We start from the raw sequence: 13,289 nt of genomic DNA, 5'->3' as shown, positions 1-13,289 counted from the left end.
AAATTACATGCCAATATCCATATGAACATAGATGCAAAAAAATCCTCAATAAAATATTAGCAAACCAAATTGAACAGTACATTAAAAGGATTGGACACCATGACCAAGTGGGATTTGTTCATGGATGCAAGATTGATTTGACATCTGCAAATCACGCAGTATGATACACTGCATTAACAAAATGAAGGCTAGAAATTGTGTAATCATTTCAATAGATGCGGAAAAAGCATTTGACAAAATTCAACATCCATTTGTGATAAAAACGCTCATGAAAGCAAGTATAGAGAGAATTCACTTTAACACACTAAAGGCCATACCATATATGACAAGCCCACAGATAACATCATACTCAACAGGGAAAAGCTGAATACTTCTCCTCCAAGGTCAGAAACAAGACAAGGATTCCCTTTCTTTCCAGTTTTATTCAACATAGATAGTATTAGAAATCCTAGCCAGAGCAATTAGGCAAGAAAAATAAAGACATCTAAATTGGAAAGGAAGATGTACAACTGTCACTATTTGTAGATGACATATTTTATATAGAAAACCCTAAAGACTCCACCAAAAAACTGTTAGAATGAATAAATGAATTCAGTGAATCTTCATGGTTACAAAATCAACACAGTAAAACCTGTTGTGAATAATGAACTATCATAAAGAGAAATTAAGAAAACAATCCTATTTTCCATTGCATCAAAAAGAATAAATTACCTAGGAATAAATTTCAGCAAGGAAGTGAAAGACCTGTACATTGAAAACTGTAAGACACTGATGAAAAGAAAGAAAAGACGCAAATAAATAGAAAATTATTCCATGGTCATAGATTGGAAGAATGAATATTGTTAAAATTTCCATACCACCCAAAGCAAAATACAGATTAAAGGCAATTCCTATCAACATTCCAATGGCATTTTTCACAGAATTAGAACAAACAATCTTAAAATTTGTATGGCACCACAAAAACCCCAAATAGCCAAAGCAGTCATGAAAAAGAACAAAGCTGGAGGCATCACAGTTTATGATTTCAAATGATATTACAAAGCTGTGGTAATCAAAATAGTATGGTACTGTCATAAAAACAGATCTTGGAGAGGATACATAAATAAATACCTTTGTTAAAACTAATCACACTCCGGAGTTCCTGTCGTGGTGCAACAGAAACATGTGCATGTTCAGGAGTAAATAACATAGAGCTAAAAGCACAACCCACAACATGAAATAACAAGGACAACCAGCTAAAGTAAAGTAAAGTAAAGTTTTGACATTCATGGTCAGGTGTCTTGGACCAGTACAGGCGATGGCTTTGCTGTAAGAAAAGGAAGCTGGAACAAAGATTTTAAAAATAGCTGCCATAAAAATCTTCAGGGACAAGGGGGACACTTACTATCCAGTTCAACTCTTTGGAAAAGAAAGTTATGACGATAAGGGATGCTCACTGCAAAATGCCGCTTTAGATGCAGCCTTTTGCTGAGAGTGTCCAGATAGTATCCATTTTATTTTAAATATGTGAACGTTCTCCAAACGAGGTCAATTTCTTACTTTTACCTTACAACTTTTTTTTTTTCCCAACAAACTCCTTTGAAATCTGTTCTGGTGAACTAAAGTCCATCTGTTTGGTTTAGTCCCAGGGTGGAAGCCAAGAATTTCCAAGGGCCCCTGAGTTCCCAGCCCTGCCAGATCATCTTCCGGAACAGCTCTGTGGATCTGAGCGCCCCACGTAAGTCACGGGTTGAGACTCCCTGGACTCCCAAGCAGGACGGGTAACTAAACTGCAGGTCCTTCTCCTTGGAGACATGACGCTGAATGAAATTAAGCCAGATGCACAAGGACAAGGACTGTACGACGCCACGGGTCATGACCTGGTCCCTAGAGCCAGAGAGTGGGAGGGGGAGGTGTCTGCGGGCCGGGGGGAGGGGGAGGAGAGAACAGGTTCCTGGGAATGGAAGGCGTGATGGGTGCGCAACATGTGTGTGAACTTAACGCACTTAACAGCAGGGCAGAAAATTGTATGTTACGTGTATTTTACCACATTGTTTTTTTCGAAGGGTAACACTTCTTTCAAAAGAGACTACTATTGTCTCTTTTTAAAAAAAGTTAAGGTCATCTCATAGAGAAAGAGGGCTCAGCTAGAAATGTGTGCACTTGGCCTAAAGCAAAAGGCACAGGTTGAGGGAAGGTGATTCCTGGTCTCGTGCTTCCAAGTGGAAAATCCTCATGTTTTTAAAATCCTCGGCCAGGTGCCCAATGTACCATTTCAAATGTCCACGATTGGACCCCGTTGCTCTCCTGGTGTCACCTCCTCCTCCTCCCGCGTTCCACTCCAGCCTCTGGGCTCCTCTCACACTGCGCCAGGAACGCTTCTGCCCCAGGCCCTCTGCACTTGCCGGCACTTCGGCCTAGAAAGCAAACCCCTCTTATACCTGGGAGGCTCCTCTTTCACTTCCTTTAAGTCTTTGCCCAAATATCACCTTACCCCCCCTTTTTCTTTTTATAGCTCATGTTTTGTTTTTGTCTTGTTTTTTTCTTTTTATGGCTGCACCCATGGCATCTGAAGTTCTCAGACCAGGGGTTGAATCAGAGCTGCAGCTGCCAGCCTGTGCCACAGCCACAGCAACGCAGGATCTGAGCCACATCTGTGACATACACCACAGCTCACAGCAATGCTGGATCCTTTACCCACTGACCGAGGCCAGGGATTGGACCCATGTCCTCATGGATGCTAGTTGGGTTCTTAACCCACTATGCCACAACAGGAACTCCTGTAGATCATGTGTTTTAACCAGTCTGCCTCCCTGCGAAGTTCAAGTCCAGAGCAGAGACATGGGAGTCAGGCGGAGGGGCCGCTGCATCCCAGCTCTGCCTCTGAACCTGCTGCGGGGCCCAGGGCACCGCAGTCAGCATCTCCGAGCTGCAGCCTCTCTGTCTTTTCGGTACTTCCTGCCATCGGGCTCAGCATAGGCAGCACGGGGTGTGAAGGGCCAGGAGGGTCTGGACTCACCTTGAGGGACACCTGCTTTCTACAGGAGTTGTAGTTCCGAAATCAATCCCCGCAAAACCTTTCACATACACAAGACTAGGAATGACCTCGGACTCTCATCAGATACATATGAAAAATAGGAAAGATAAATTTCAGTTACTTTGAAAACTTGTAAGGGGTTCCCGTCGTGGCTCAGTGGTTAATGAATCTGACTAGGAACCATGAGGTTGCGGGTTCGATCCCTGGCCTTGCTCCGTGGGTTAAGGATCCGGTGTTGCCCTGAGCTGTGGTGTAGGTTGCAGACGCGGCTCGGATCCCACGTTGCTGTGGCTGTGGTGGAGGCCGGCGGCTACAGCTCTGATTTGACCCCTAGCCTGGGACCCTCCATATGCCGCGGGAGCAGCCCTAGAAAAGGCAAAAAGACAAAAAAGAGAAAAGAAGAAAAAAAAAGGAAAATATGTAAGAAGAATTATTTTCTTGACTCACTATTTTTTAAATATTGAAAAGAGGAGCCCATGGTTGGTCAGGGCTCTTACTGAATTACCCCAGGTCTTAGGGTGTCTCCTCCACTCCCATCATCTTTTGCCGCTTGAGGCCAAGTCCCTCAGCCAGTCTGCAGCTCTTTAGGCCCCGTGTGTTTCTCTGCTGGGATAAAGTACTCTGAGCGCCTCAAGTAAGAAACGGGGAGCGGGGCGGGGGGAGTTCTCTGTGAATCGCAAAATACCAACTCTTTCTTAAAACATAAGACTGACTTTCTTAAAGATTTTATCAGAGTCCCAAATTTATAATACAGTGAATTAAATGAGCCAACGGATGAGGTAAAATTCTGAGGAACTGTTACCAAATTGGGCCCTGTTGCCTGCCGCTCACAAAATCAAAACTCACAAATGGTGAGAGGGCACCTTTCCTTTAATCAGAATGCCGGCAGTCTCCCCAAAACCACTGCTGAAGGTTCCGCTCAGCCAGGGGCCAGGAATGGTTTAAAGCGGAGCAGGGCGGTGATCTCAGGCTTTAAGGCGGGGGGCCCACACGGTTTGGTCACACTGTTCAGAGGATGATAGAAGGGAAGTTGGGGAAGAGACCAGTCACCTGCTAATTCGGAGTCCTCACTCTGCTTCTTCGGTCCATGGAAAGAACCAGCAGGTTGGGCAGGGTGTTGTAGAGTAAAAGATTTGAAAGGTGAGCTTGGGCTAGAGATGCTGCAGCGCTCAGGGGGTGTCCACCTTAAAAGTTAGTTGCAGGAGTTCCCATCATGGCTCAGCAGAAACGAATCAGACTCGGAACCATGAAGTTTCAGGTTTGATCCCTGGCCTTGCTCAGTGGGTTAAGGATCTGGCATTGCTGTGAGCTATGGTGTAGGTCACAGACATGGCTCAGATCCTGCACTGCTGTGGCTGTGGTGTAGGCTGGCAGCTGCAGTTCCGATTCAACCCCTAGCCTGGGAACCTCCATATGCCACAGGTGTGGCCCTAAAAAGAAAAGAAAAAAAAAAAAAAAGCTAGTTGCTGTGTAGCTTGGCCACAAAGAGGCTTGTGGTTGAGGGCGGTTTCCTGCATGGAGCTGCTTACAAAATGACAAGGTTGATTCTGAAGTCCGCTGAATGTCTTACTAGGTTGAAGAAAAAAACGACTTGAAAATTCCCACCTCCTTCTCCCCCACCCCGCTTTTCCCCTTCGCTTCCTGCCTCTGCCCTTTTGTGCCCATCCTGGCTGCAGCCGAGTGTCTAGGAAGCGGATGCGCTAGGCAGCCAGCCAGGGCGAGTCCACGAGGGGGTCCATTGACTGCTTTCTTCGGACCCGTCACTCCTTTCTGGCTGTCAGGACTTCCTGAAGATGGTGAAGGCAGGAGATGCTGAGAGCCAGGGGCTCCCTCTGCACCCCTGTTTGGATGCAAATGGCAGTTAAAGGTCCAGCAAGCGGGATCTGCTGGACTGATGGTGCCTCTTTGTTGCTGAGGGGTGCGGGCTGGGCAGGCGGAAGATTGGGGTCCCTGTTGGCCCACTTCAACAACCGGGAACACCGCAAAGAGGAAAACCAGCCCAGGTTCCCAAAAGGTGTATTTTGCTCCTGAACAAGAGCACAGCCCAGTGTGTGAGGCCAGAACTTCATTGCATTTGCGGAACCCTTTGAAGGAAAAGAGTACAAAACTACAGATGCAAAATTAGGTTCCAAAGCACATGTTTATTTGGAATGAACACAGAAATTACAACAAATCACTGATGTCTGAAAGCAACTTCTAAAGCATCAGCCAGGGCCTTCGATGGGGCGATGTTGCTGCAACATCACAGAAGATCCCCTCGTGTGCGGGTCTGGCCGTGACCCAAGGAGAAATACTGCTTCTGGGCTGAGTCCGCCGGCCGTCCTCCTGCCCCTGGAGGCCTGAGGTCAAGAACTAAATCAGGAAGAAAGACAGGCTTGTTTCCTCCACCCGAGTGGGGAGGAAAACCATTGAAAGTTCGGACAGGTCTTCTGTTTTAAAAGGGTGGGGGAGTTTCTTATATGTTGCTTTGTAGCAGCCATCCTTGTTTCTATGTTTAGACCCTTTAAAATAAAGCAAAGAGACACCTCTTTTCCCACCTTTGGTTGTTCGCATGGCTGACACAGCCGGGACTTAAGCTTGGAAAGGGGGCCCTCTGAGATCTCAGTAAGCCTTGGGTTTTTCTGCCAAAGCTGTGGGCCCGCACCCCCTTCTCAAGGAGAGTGCTCCCTCCTGGTCTTCACAGCCACTCACAGCATCTGGGGCTACACGCAGGAAACCCCCAAGTTCCTCCTTGAGATTCTGATCGAATCCTTCTGAAGTGGGAAGAAGGGACATCCCCGGGGGCCGGAAGCTATTGACACCTGGTCCATCCTGAGCTTGCAGTGAAAATGGCTGAACATGGTGGTTCTTCGCAGACTGTCCTTAGCCCAGCAGCAGAAGCACCGCCTGGGAAGTTGCTGGAAATACCAGCTTTTGACCCCACCACAGACTCGCTGAATCAGATGCCCTGCAGGCGGTGTCCACTCAAGTTTGAGAACTGCTGGTCTTGCATGTGGGCCTGATTTCTGGCCTTCTTGCCAGCTGCCTGGTGACTCTACCGTATTGAGAAGGCTGGGGGCCACTCCTTCCACACTGAATAAGCCAGTGCATAACAGGTGGACACGAGTTTCTTCTTCGTTCAAAGAGCTGGCCCCTCAAAGTAAATCCACTCTCATTAGTGAGCCACGTGGTAAACCTTAGGTATATGTGGGTGCGAGCAGCATTTGCTGGCTCTGGGTCATCTTTTATTTTATTTTTGCTTTTTTAGGGCTGCACCCTCGGTGTATGGAGGTTCCCAGGCTAAGGGTCAAATCAGAGCTGTAGCTCTGGCCTACACCACAGCCACAGCAACATCAAATTCGAGCAGCATCTGTGACCTACACTACAGCCCATGGCAACGCCGGATCCTTAACCCACTGAGCGAGGCCAGGGATCAAACCTGCATCCTCATGGATGCTAGTCAGATTCGTTTACCACTGAGCCACAACGGGAACTCCTGGGTCATCTGTTAATCTGAAGGGATTACTCAGGTGCACAACTGCTTTATTGTCTAACCTGGTCAAGCGAGAAGAATGAAAAGACCTGTTCGCTTTCTGCCTGGTCCTGTGCTGCCAGCACAGCTTACAAAGATGATTAGAAGATGAATTTTTCCAGGGAGGGAGCGCTGATCAATGAATTAATTCCTCTGGGAATTTCCAGCCATGACCTTGTTATTCACTTAAACTTGAGTAAACCACTTCGAATGCCTGTTCCAATCGGCTGAATAAAAACAGGAGTAGTTCCCACATGTGGATTCTTTACCAGGCTTGAGATTAAGATTGTGTGTTGTCCAGCCGCAGGTTTTCAGCTTCATCAGCTACCTTTCTGGGTTCTGGGAAGGTATGTTTCAGTTTCAAGATACAGACCGTCCCAGGACTGTCCTCTTGAATGGTGGTGGGAAAATGAACTCAGAGACCCACGGGCCACTGTCAGAGCTGTGCAGCCTGGGCTCAGCCACAGCTCCATATCAAACAGGCGTGAGTCCCCAGCCCCTCCGCCAGGCTGCATCCACGAGGACACAGTTCTCAGGTAGGGTGTGGCCTCACATCAGAATCCCCGGGAGAACTGGAAAAAGTACATAGCCTTGTCCAGCCAGCCACAGATCAGTTGTGGCCCCAGAAATGATCTTGGGGTGACAGTGGCTTGCCGTGGCTTGAAGAGCCCTGGCTCTTGTCTTCTCTGAAAAAAAAAAGAACTTTATGAAGAGACTGAGGTTGCAGAACAGGCCCAGAGTTTATTGGAAGCACGGTACAGGTCAGCGAGCATGGAAAAGCAGTTTGTTTAGGGCAGAAGCAAAGCGCAGCTACCCGGAGAAGGGTGTGGGCGCCCTCCCTAATGAGGGGCGTTAGGGGGTGTTTGAATCATTTCCCTGGAGGCGGTTTTCCGGGTCTTTGTCTTCCTCTGGCCCATCGTCTCGCTCTTCGCCCACATCTCATCTGACTCGGGGCCCTCCTCCACGGGCATGCCCATCTTTTAGCCCAGTGAGATTGTTGCTCAAGGGTCTCTGGGAGGTTGACGGGACATATTATGGGCTAGGGCCCCCTCCTTGTTGAGCCCTGATGAATTTTTCTGTGCAGGTGCAGTCGGGGGGGGGTGTCTTTCTGACTTCACGAATGAAAGATGGGGTCGCCTTATCTTTTACCTCCAGCAGAGCTTAGCTCCTCTCCGCTCCTGCCGTTACCTTTTTCCTTGAAATATCAGGGGGAGACCGGGTGTGCTTGCTCAGCCTGACACACTCCAGCTGCTCAGCCCTGGGGCCCATCTACCGCCTGCCTCAGCAGTAAGGATGGAGAAGAGGTGTCTTGAGTGGTTTTGATACAGCCGGGTTTGCAAACCGCTCCCTGGCCGTGCCTGCCAGGAACGTTCCCTGCCTCGGTCCCTGGCCTGGCTGTGACCAGTGTGTGCCAGTCCAGCAGGAGTTTGAGTTTCTGTCGCCGGAATGTTCTCTCTATGCTCTGTGTGCGCTCACAGCGTCCCTGTGCTTTGCTCTTGCAGGAGGGTATGCATTTTCTCAAGTCGAGCACGCTGTGATTTCTCAGGAAGAACTGGTCCGTTCTTATGACACCACCAAAAGCAAAACCAGGAGGACTTTTTCCACTGCCTTTTCCGAGTCCATCTTCGAGTAAGGTCTGGGCCCTGCATCCTGCACGTTCACGTCCTTCCCTGAGACCGAGTCCTCGAGCCAGCGTGTCTCCACACGGCTTCCCGCGGCTCTGGCTGGGTGGTTACGTATGTATCCATGGAGGCGTGATCCTTGGCTATAAACGATGGGGACCCCTCTTTGCTTTTTCTCAGTTTGTCCTCAGTGTTTTACGTTCTGTATTTAGTTTTCTGTGGCGAGGAGCCACTTTATCAGTTCAGTCTGAAGGATAAAATTCAAAGCATTATGTTTCCCCCAGATTTAAATTTTGGTCCAGGTTGTTTTGGGAAAAAAGGTAAAGGACATGAAGTTACAGAGTGAGCTTGTCTTGCTTGATGGGAAGGGGGTGCAGCAACTTTATCTTTTGCAAACTCACAGATTAAGGGCACAAGGCGGGATATAAAGCACTTTTCGACGCGGAAGTCCTATCGTGTTTGAGTTGTATTGTGTGTGTCTGAAAGGTGCACCGGATTCTTGATTTCGAGGAACTCACACAACGAGCGTGTGTGGCACAGACTAACCTTGGGCCTCAGAATGACCACATCGCGTTATGCTCCCTCTGATCCCTCCGTGCACCAGGGCTGGTGGAAAATTCCACCTCAGCCGTTCTTGTGGCTCTGCCTTAGGCGAGTGCAAACTTCCCAGGGTTTCAGACCCTAACATTTCTCTCCTAGGATGCGTTGCCTCCTCAGTGCACTTGGAGGCACAAAGACGGGTCTTTCAATCCCGTCCTGTAGCCCAGGGGAGAGGCCCCTTTCTCAAGCCTTATTCTCCTTAGTGAGTTTTTAAGAAGCAAAGGCCAAGAATTCTCGAGGGCTGCTTCTGTTTACTGTGCCATTAGATGACTCCTCTGAGGAAATGAACTGAAAAGCCTGACACTTGTTAGAATGGAGCTAAGGCAACAAGGAAAACAACAGGAGAAAAGCCTGATAAATATCTCAAAAATTTACCCACAAACAGATAAACAAATCTGCTATATCCATACAATGGGATGTTATTTGGCTGTAAAAAGAATGGAAGATGCATGACATGGATAAACCTTAAAAACATTATGCTAAGTAAAAAAAGCCAGTTTTAAGGGGCCACATGCAATATGATTCCAGTTACAGGAAACTCATTAGCAAGTCTATCCATATAGACTGGCGGTCGCTTTGGGTTGGGGGGAGTGGATGTCGCCCAGAATGTGGAGTGACTGCCCGTGGGCACAGTGTTTCTTTTGAGCATGATGAAAATGTCCTACATTTAGACGGTGGCACAGTTTGCATGATTCTGTCATATTCTAAAAATAATGAATTATATGCTTAAGGGTGGATTTTATGGTATATGAATTACATCTCAGTAAAGCTGTTGGGTTTTAAAATCACCTAATAAAATTAAGAGATTTTGAAGCTACAAGGTCCATATAAAACTCAATTGCATTTTTATATGCTAGCAACAGTTAGAAAATGAAATTTCTTTTTAAAATTTATTTATTTATTTATTCATTCATGCCTTCATTTTTGGCTGCTCTGCAGCACATGGCATTTCTGAACTAAGGATTAGATCTGAGCCACAGTTGCCACCTATACTGCAAGTGTGGTAATATCAGATCCTTTAACCCACTGTGCTAGTGTGGGGACTGAACCTGTGTCCTGGTGCTGCAGACACCACTGATCTGCTGATCCTGTTGCACCACAGCGGGAACTCCGAAATTTCTTTTGAGGTAACATTTACACTATCATTAAACAACAGGAAATAAGTATAAGTCTAGAATATATATATGTGTGTGTGTGTATATATATGTATGAGATCTAGGCACTGAGAAAAAAATGGGAAAAAATTAATAAGACAGTAAATGAAGAGATTTACTATGTTTATGGATTGGAACGGTCATTATTGTTGAGATGTCACTTCTCCCCAGACTGATCAATACAATCTTAATAAAACCAAAAAGGAAATACCACTTACAGCAGGGATTTACATTCGGGAATAAATGAGCAAAGTGGTCCTGAACACTGAACATCGTGAAGCATTGCTGGGAGGCATTAGAGATGGTGTAAAGAAGGACAGAAGTCATCTCCACGTGTTTAGACAAGCACATGCTGGAGATGAGTAAGCGGAAAGACGAGTCCCGTCTTTGGTGGCTTTCTCGAAATGTACCGGCCTTTGTCCCACTACCTGGAGGCCAAGCCAGCCCTCAGAGGATGGTGGAGGAAAGAGACGGCGAAAACCCAGGTCCTTGTCGATGATTTAGTTGAGCAGGCGCAGGCGAAGGGGAGGGTGGAGGGGGAATGCGTTGGCGTGAACTAAATGCGGGTAAATAGGGTGCCCTTGCTGATACGTGGGTTACGTGAGTGACTGCGGGACGACGAGACCCATTCCGCGGTTCATGCATGCTTTTTATGTGCTTGTCGTAAATATTCATTATTCAGATAGGATGTACAACACATTTTGCAAGGCCCTCCAGGGACAGCAGAAAGCAAGAAAAACCAGTTGCCCGACTTTATACAGGTCACAATCTGGTTAGGGAAACCTATTAATGACAAAATTTACCTTGACAGTCTTGCCTAGCCCTTGAAATATCCTTTCCCCAGCCACTGAGTCTCGCCAAGAAAAGATTTCTTGACATGAAATCTAACGCAACTACAGACTATCCGAGGTAAATTATTTGGGAAAATTTCTTTTCCAAAGCACCTTGTTAAAGACTCACTTCTACTCAGGAAGCTCCAGAAAAGGAAAGAAACCGATTAAAGACATGTGGTCTTTTTTTACCAGCCTGCCTTTCCCAATACGGTGCTCAGGCTTTCTGTTGTGCTGCTGGGTTTCTTAGGAACTAGGACACTAGATGGAACCCGTGGTCTGTCCGTTTCCTCTCAGTTGCTGGCCGGCCACAGCCACAGGTGGCCCTGGGGGGTTTGGTCCATTCTGCTGACGTCTGCATTTGTTCCACTACTGATCCCCCACCAAATAGAATAAAATGCAGTGTTGAGCAGGAACAAACGGTCATGTACCAACTGCAAGATCAGGTTTTCCCTGAATTCGGGCTTTTACCCCTCCAGTTGGCATTTTGTCCAGTTATTTTATTTTATTATTTATTTATTTATTTTTGGTCTTTTTGTCTTTTTGCCTTTTCTAGGGCTGCTCCCTCAGCATATGGAGATTCCCAGGCTAGGGGTCTAATCCGAGCCATAGCCACCGGCCTATGCCAGAGCCACAGCAACGTGGAATCCGAGCCGCGTCTGCAACCTACACCACAGCTCACAGCAACGCTGCACCCTTAACCTAAGGAGCAACGCCAGGGATCGAACCTGCAACCTCATGGTTCCTAGTCGGTTTCGTTAACCACGGCACCACGACGGGAACTCCTTGTCCAGTTATTTTAAAGTGGTGGTGTTGTTTTGTTTTGTGTTTGCCACTCCCAGGAGATGTGGAGGTTTTGGATAGAACCGGCACCACAGTTGCTCCCTGAACCACAGCTGTGGCAAAGCTGGATCCTTAACCCGCAGCGACACAAGGAAACTTCCTTAAAGTTTTTCATTTATGAACTGTGCCCAGAGAGACCTGCCACCTTCGATATGTTGAAAACTAAACACAAACAAAAACTGATTAAGATATCCTTGGACAAGTCACTGCTCAAGAACTTCGTTGCTGTAGAACAAGGCGGCTGTCCCTAGAGTCCCTTGGAGCTTGAGCTGTCAGCACTCCTTCCGCTGCAGGCGGGCAGGGCAATCTGGAGGGACCGGGAGGGAGGCTCGGCGAGTCAGGCCCCACCGCGGGGGCGGGGCCGAGCGGGGAGCAGGGCGCCGGCTGGGTGGTGGTCTGCGCAGGGTGGAGTCTGGCGGTTGATCCCACCCGGCGCTACCCTCCCGCTCGCTCAGACCGAAATGCACCTGGGAGGAAGAAAGCAAGCCGCCCAAAGTGGCCCCAAAGCCCACGGCAGGTTGCGCCCCCGCCAACCACAGCCACCCTAGCTCCTGCTAAACCACCCAAGTTATCAGGCTTCCGCTCTTTTTTTCAGGGCCGCATGTGCGCATATGGAAGAATTGGAGCATCTGCGTCCTACACAACGCTGGATCCTTAACCCGCCGAGCGGGGCCAGGGATCGAATCCTCATCCTCATGGTTACTCGTCGGGTTCTTTACTGCTGAGCCACAGTGGGAACTCCCTATTGGTTCCTTCTTACTACGAAACCCTCTGGAGCCGCTCCAGGTGAGTGCAGGGGGCGGGGGAGCGGGAGGGGCGGGGCCGGGCTCGTTGGGGCGGGGCTCAGGAGGGGCGGGGCCGGGCTGGGGTCAAGCAGTTGGAGCCGGGAGGGGCGGAGCCGGGAGGGGCGGGGCCTGGTGTGGCGGGGCCGCCCGACACCTCGGTGGGCGGATCCGCTCGCTGCCCGCGGCTGGAGGGAGCCGAGGGAGAGGTGGGCGGCTGTGTGTACACAGGTGTGTGCATGGCTGTGTGCGCCGCGCGGCACGTGTATGTGAATCAGCTAGAGGGGAGAGGCTCCCCGAGACCCCGTTGGGCACGGGAACGGGGCCATCTAGGCTGGGTCAGCTGGAGCCGCCTTTACGGTAGAGCTCGAAGGCCAGAAGCGCCACGAGGCGTGTTCTCTAAACCCGGCTTCCTCCTACTCCGCCCCAACGCGGGCGGCCGTTCTGCGCGCCGGCTGGCAGCGCGGCTGGCAGCGCGGCGTAGCGGAGACTTGTTCCTCGAGACGACGCAGGGGCGCCGTGCGCCCCGGGTCCGAGGATTCGGAAACTCGTCGCTTCTCCCACCGGTCGGTGTTCGCAAACAGCTCCTCGGGGCTCCCGCGCGCTCCAGTGCGCCCCGCCGCGTCCCGCGCCCCTCGGTGCATTTGAACTGTCCACGTGGGCAGCGCACAGGGCCTCGGACGCATCCGCAAGCCGGTGGCACCTGCGTGCCGCTGTCGGTTGACTCGTCGGTGTAGCTGATCTTTAATACGCCCAGGTCTGGCTGAGCTGTGTGAGGACCGCTAAGATGGAGAAGCCTGCGTCCCCACACGGAGCTGATGCTGAACTCAGAGCACCCTTACAGGGTTTGGGTTTCCCTGTGCCCGGGCCCTGCAGCCTGACTGACGGGTCAGCCTGGGTTAACTTAGCCGCTAGGCTGCACCTGCAGTGG

At 49.4% G+C, this 13,289-nt stretch overlaps 1 protein-coding gene across 27 annotated transcripts in view; it reads left to right on the top strand.

Annotated features, from left to right (window-relative positions):
* LOC100625134 (phospholipid-transporting ATPase IB) overlaps positions 1–10,120 on the top strand; it is a 163,028-nt gene extending 152,908 nt beyond the window's left edge. For 22 of the 27 annotated variants that reach the window (XR_014818985.1, XR_014818987.1, XR_014818986.1 and 19 more), the window contains 2 exons: positions 1,623–1,717; positions 8,030–9,566. Coding sequence is in view for 14 of the 27 variants with exons in the window: in XM_084981264.1 (XP_084837390.1) it covers positions 1,623–1,717; positions 8,030–8,160 (226 nt within the window). In the remaining 13 variants the exon portion in view is untranslated. Of the gene's footprint in view, positions 1–1,622; positions 1,718–8,029 lie in introns of all 27 variants that reach the window. The other 5 variants (XR_014818980.1, XR_014818981.1, XR_014818983.1 and 2 more) reach the window with 3 other exon arrangements.
* Positions 10,121–13,289: the final 3,169 nt, after the last annotated feature.

The sequence above is a fragment of the Sus scrofa genome, chromosome 11, assembly GCF_054392235.1.
Source record: "Sus scrofa isolate SSC_HxYL_T2T_F1_AM1 chromosome 11, Sscrofa_HxYL_maternal_Yorkshire_Landrace_v2.0, whole genome shotgun sequence".
NCBI lineage: Eukaryota > Metazoa > Chordata > Mammalia > Artiodactyla > Suidae > Sus > Sus scrofa.
This window is presented reverse-complemented; position numbering and strand designations above follow the sequence as displayed.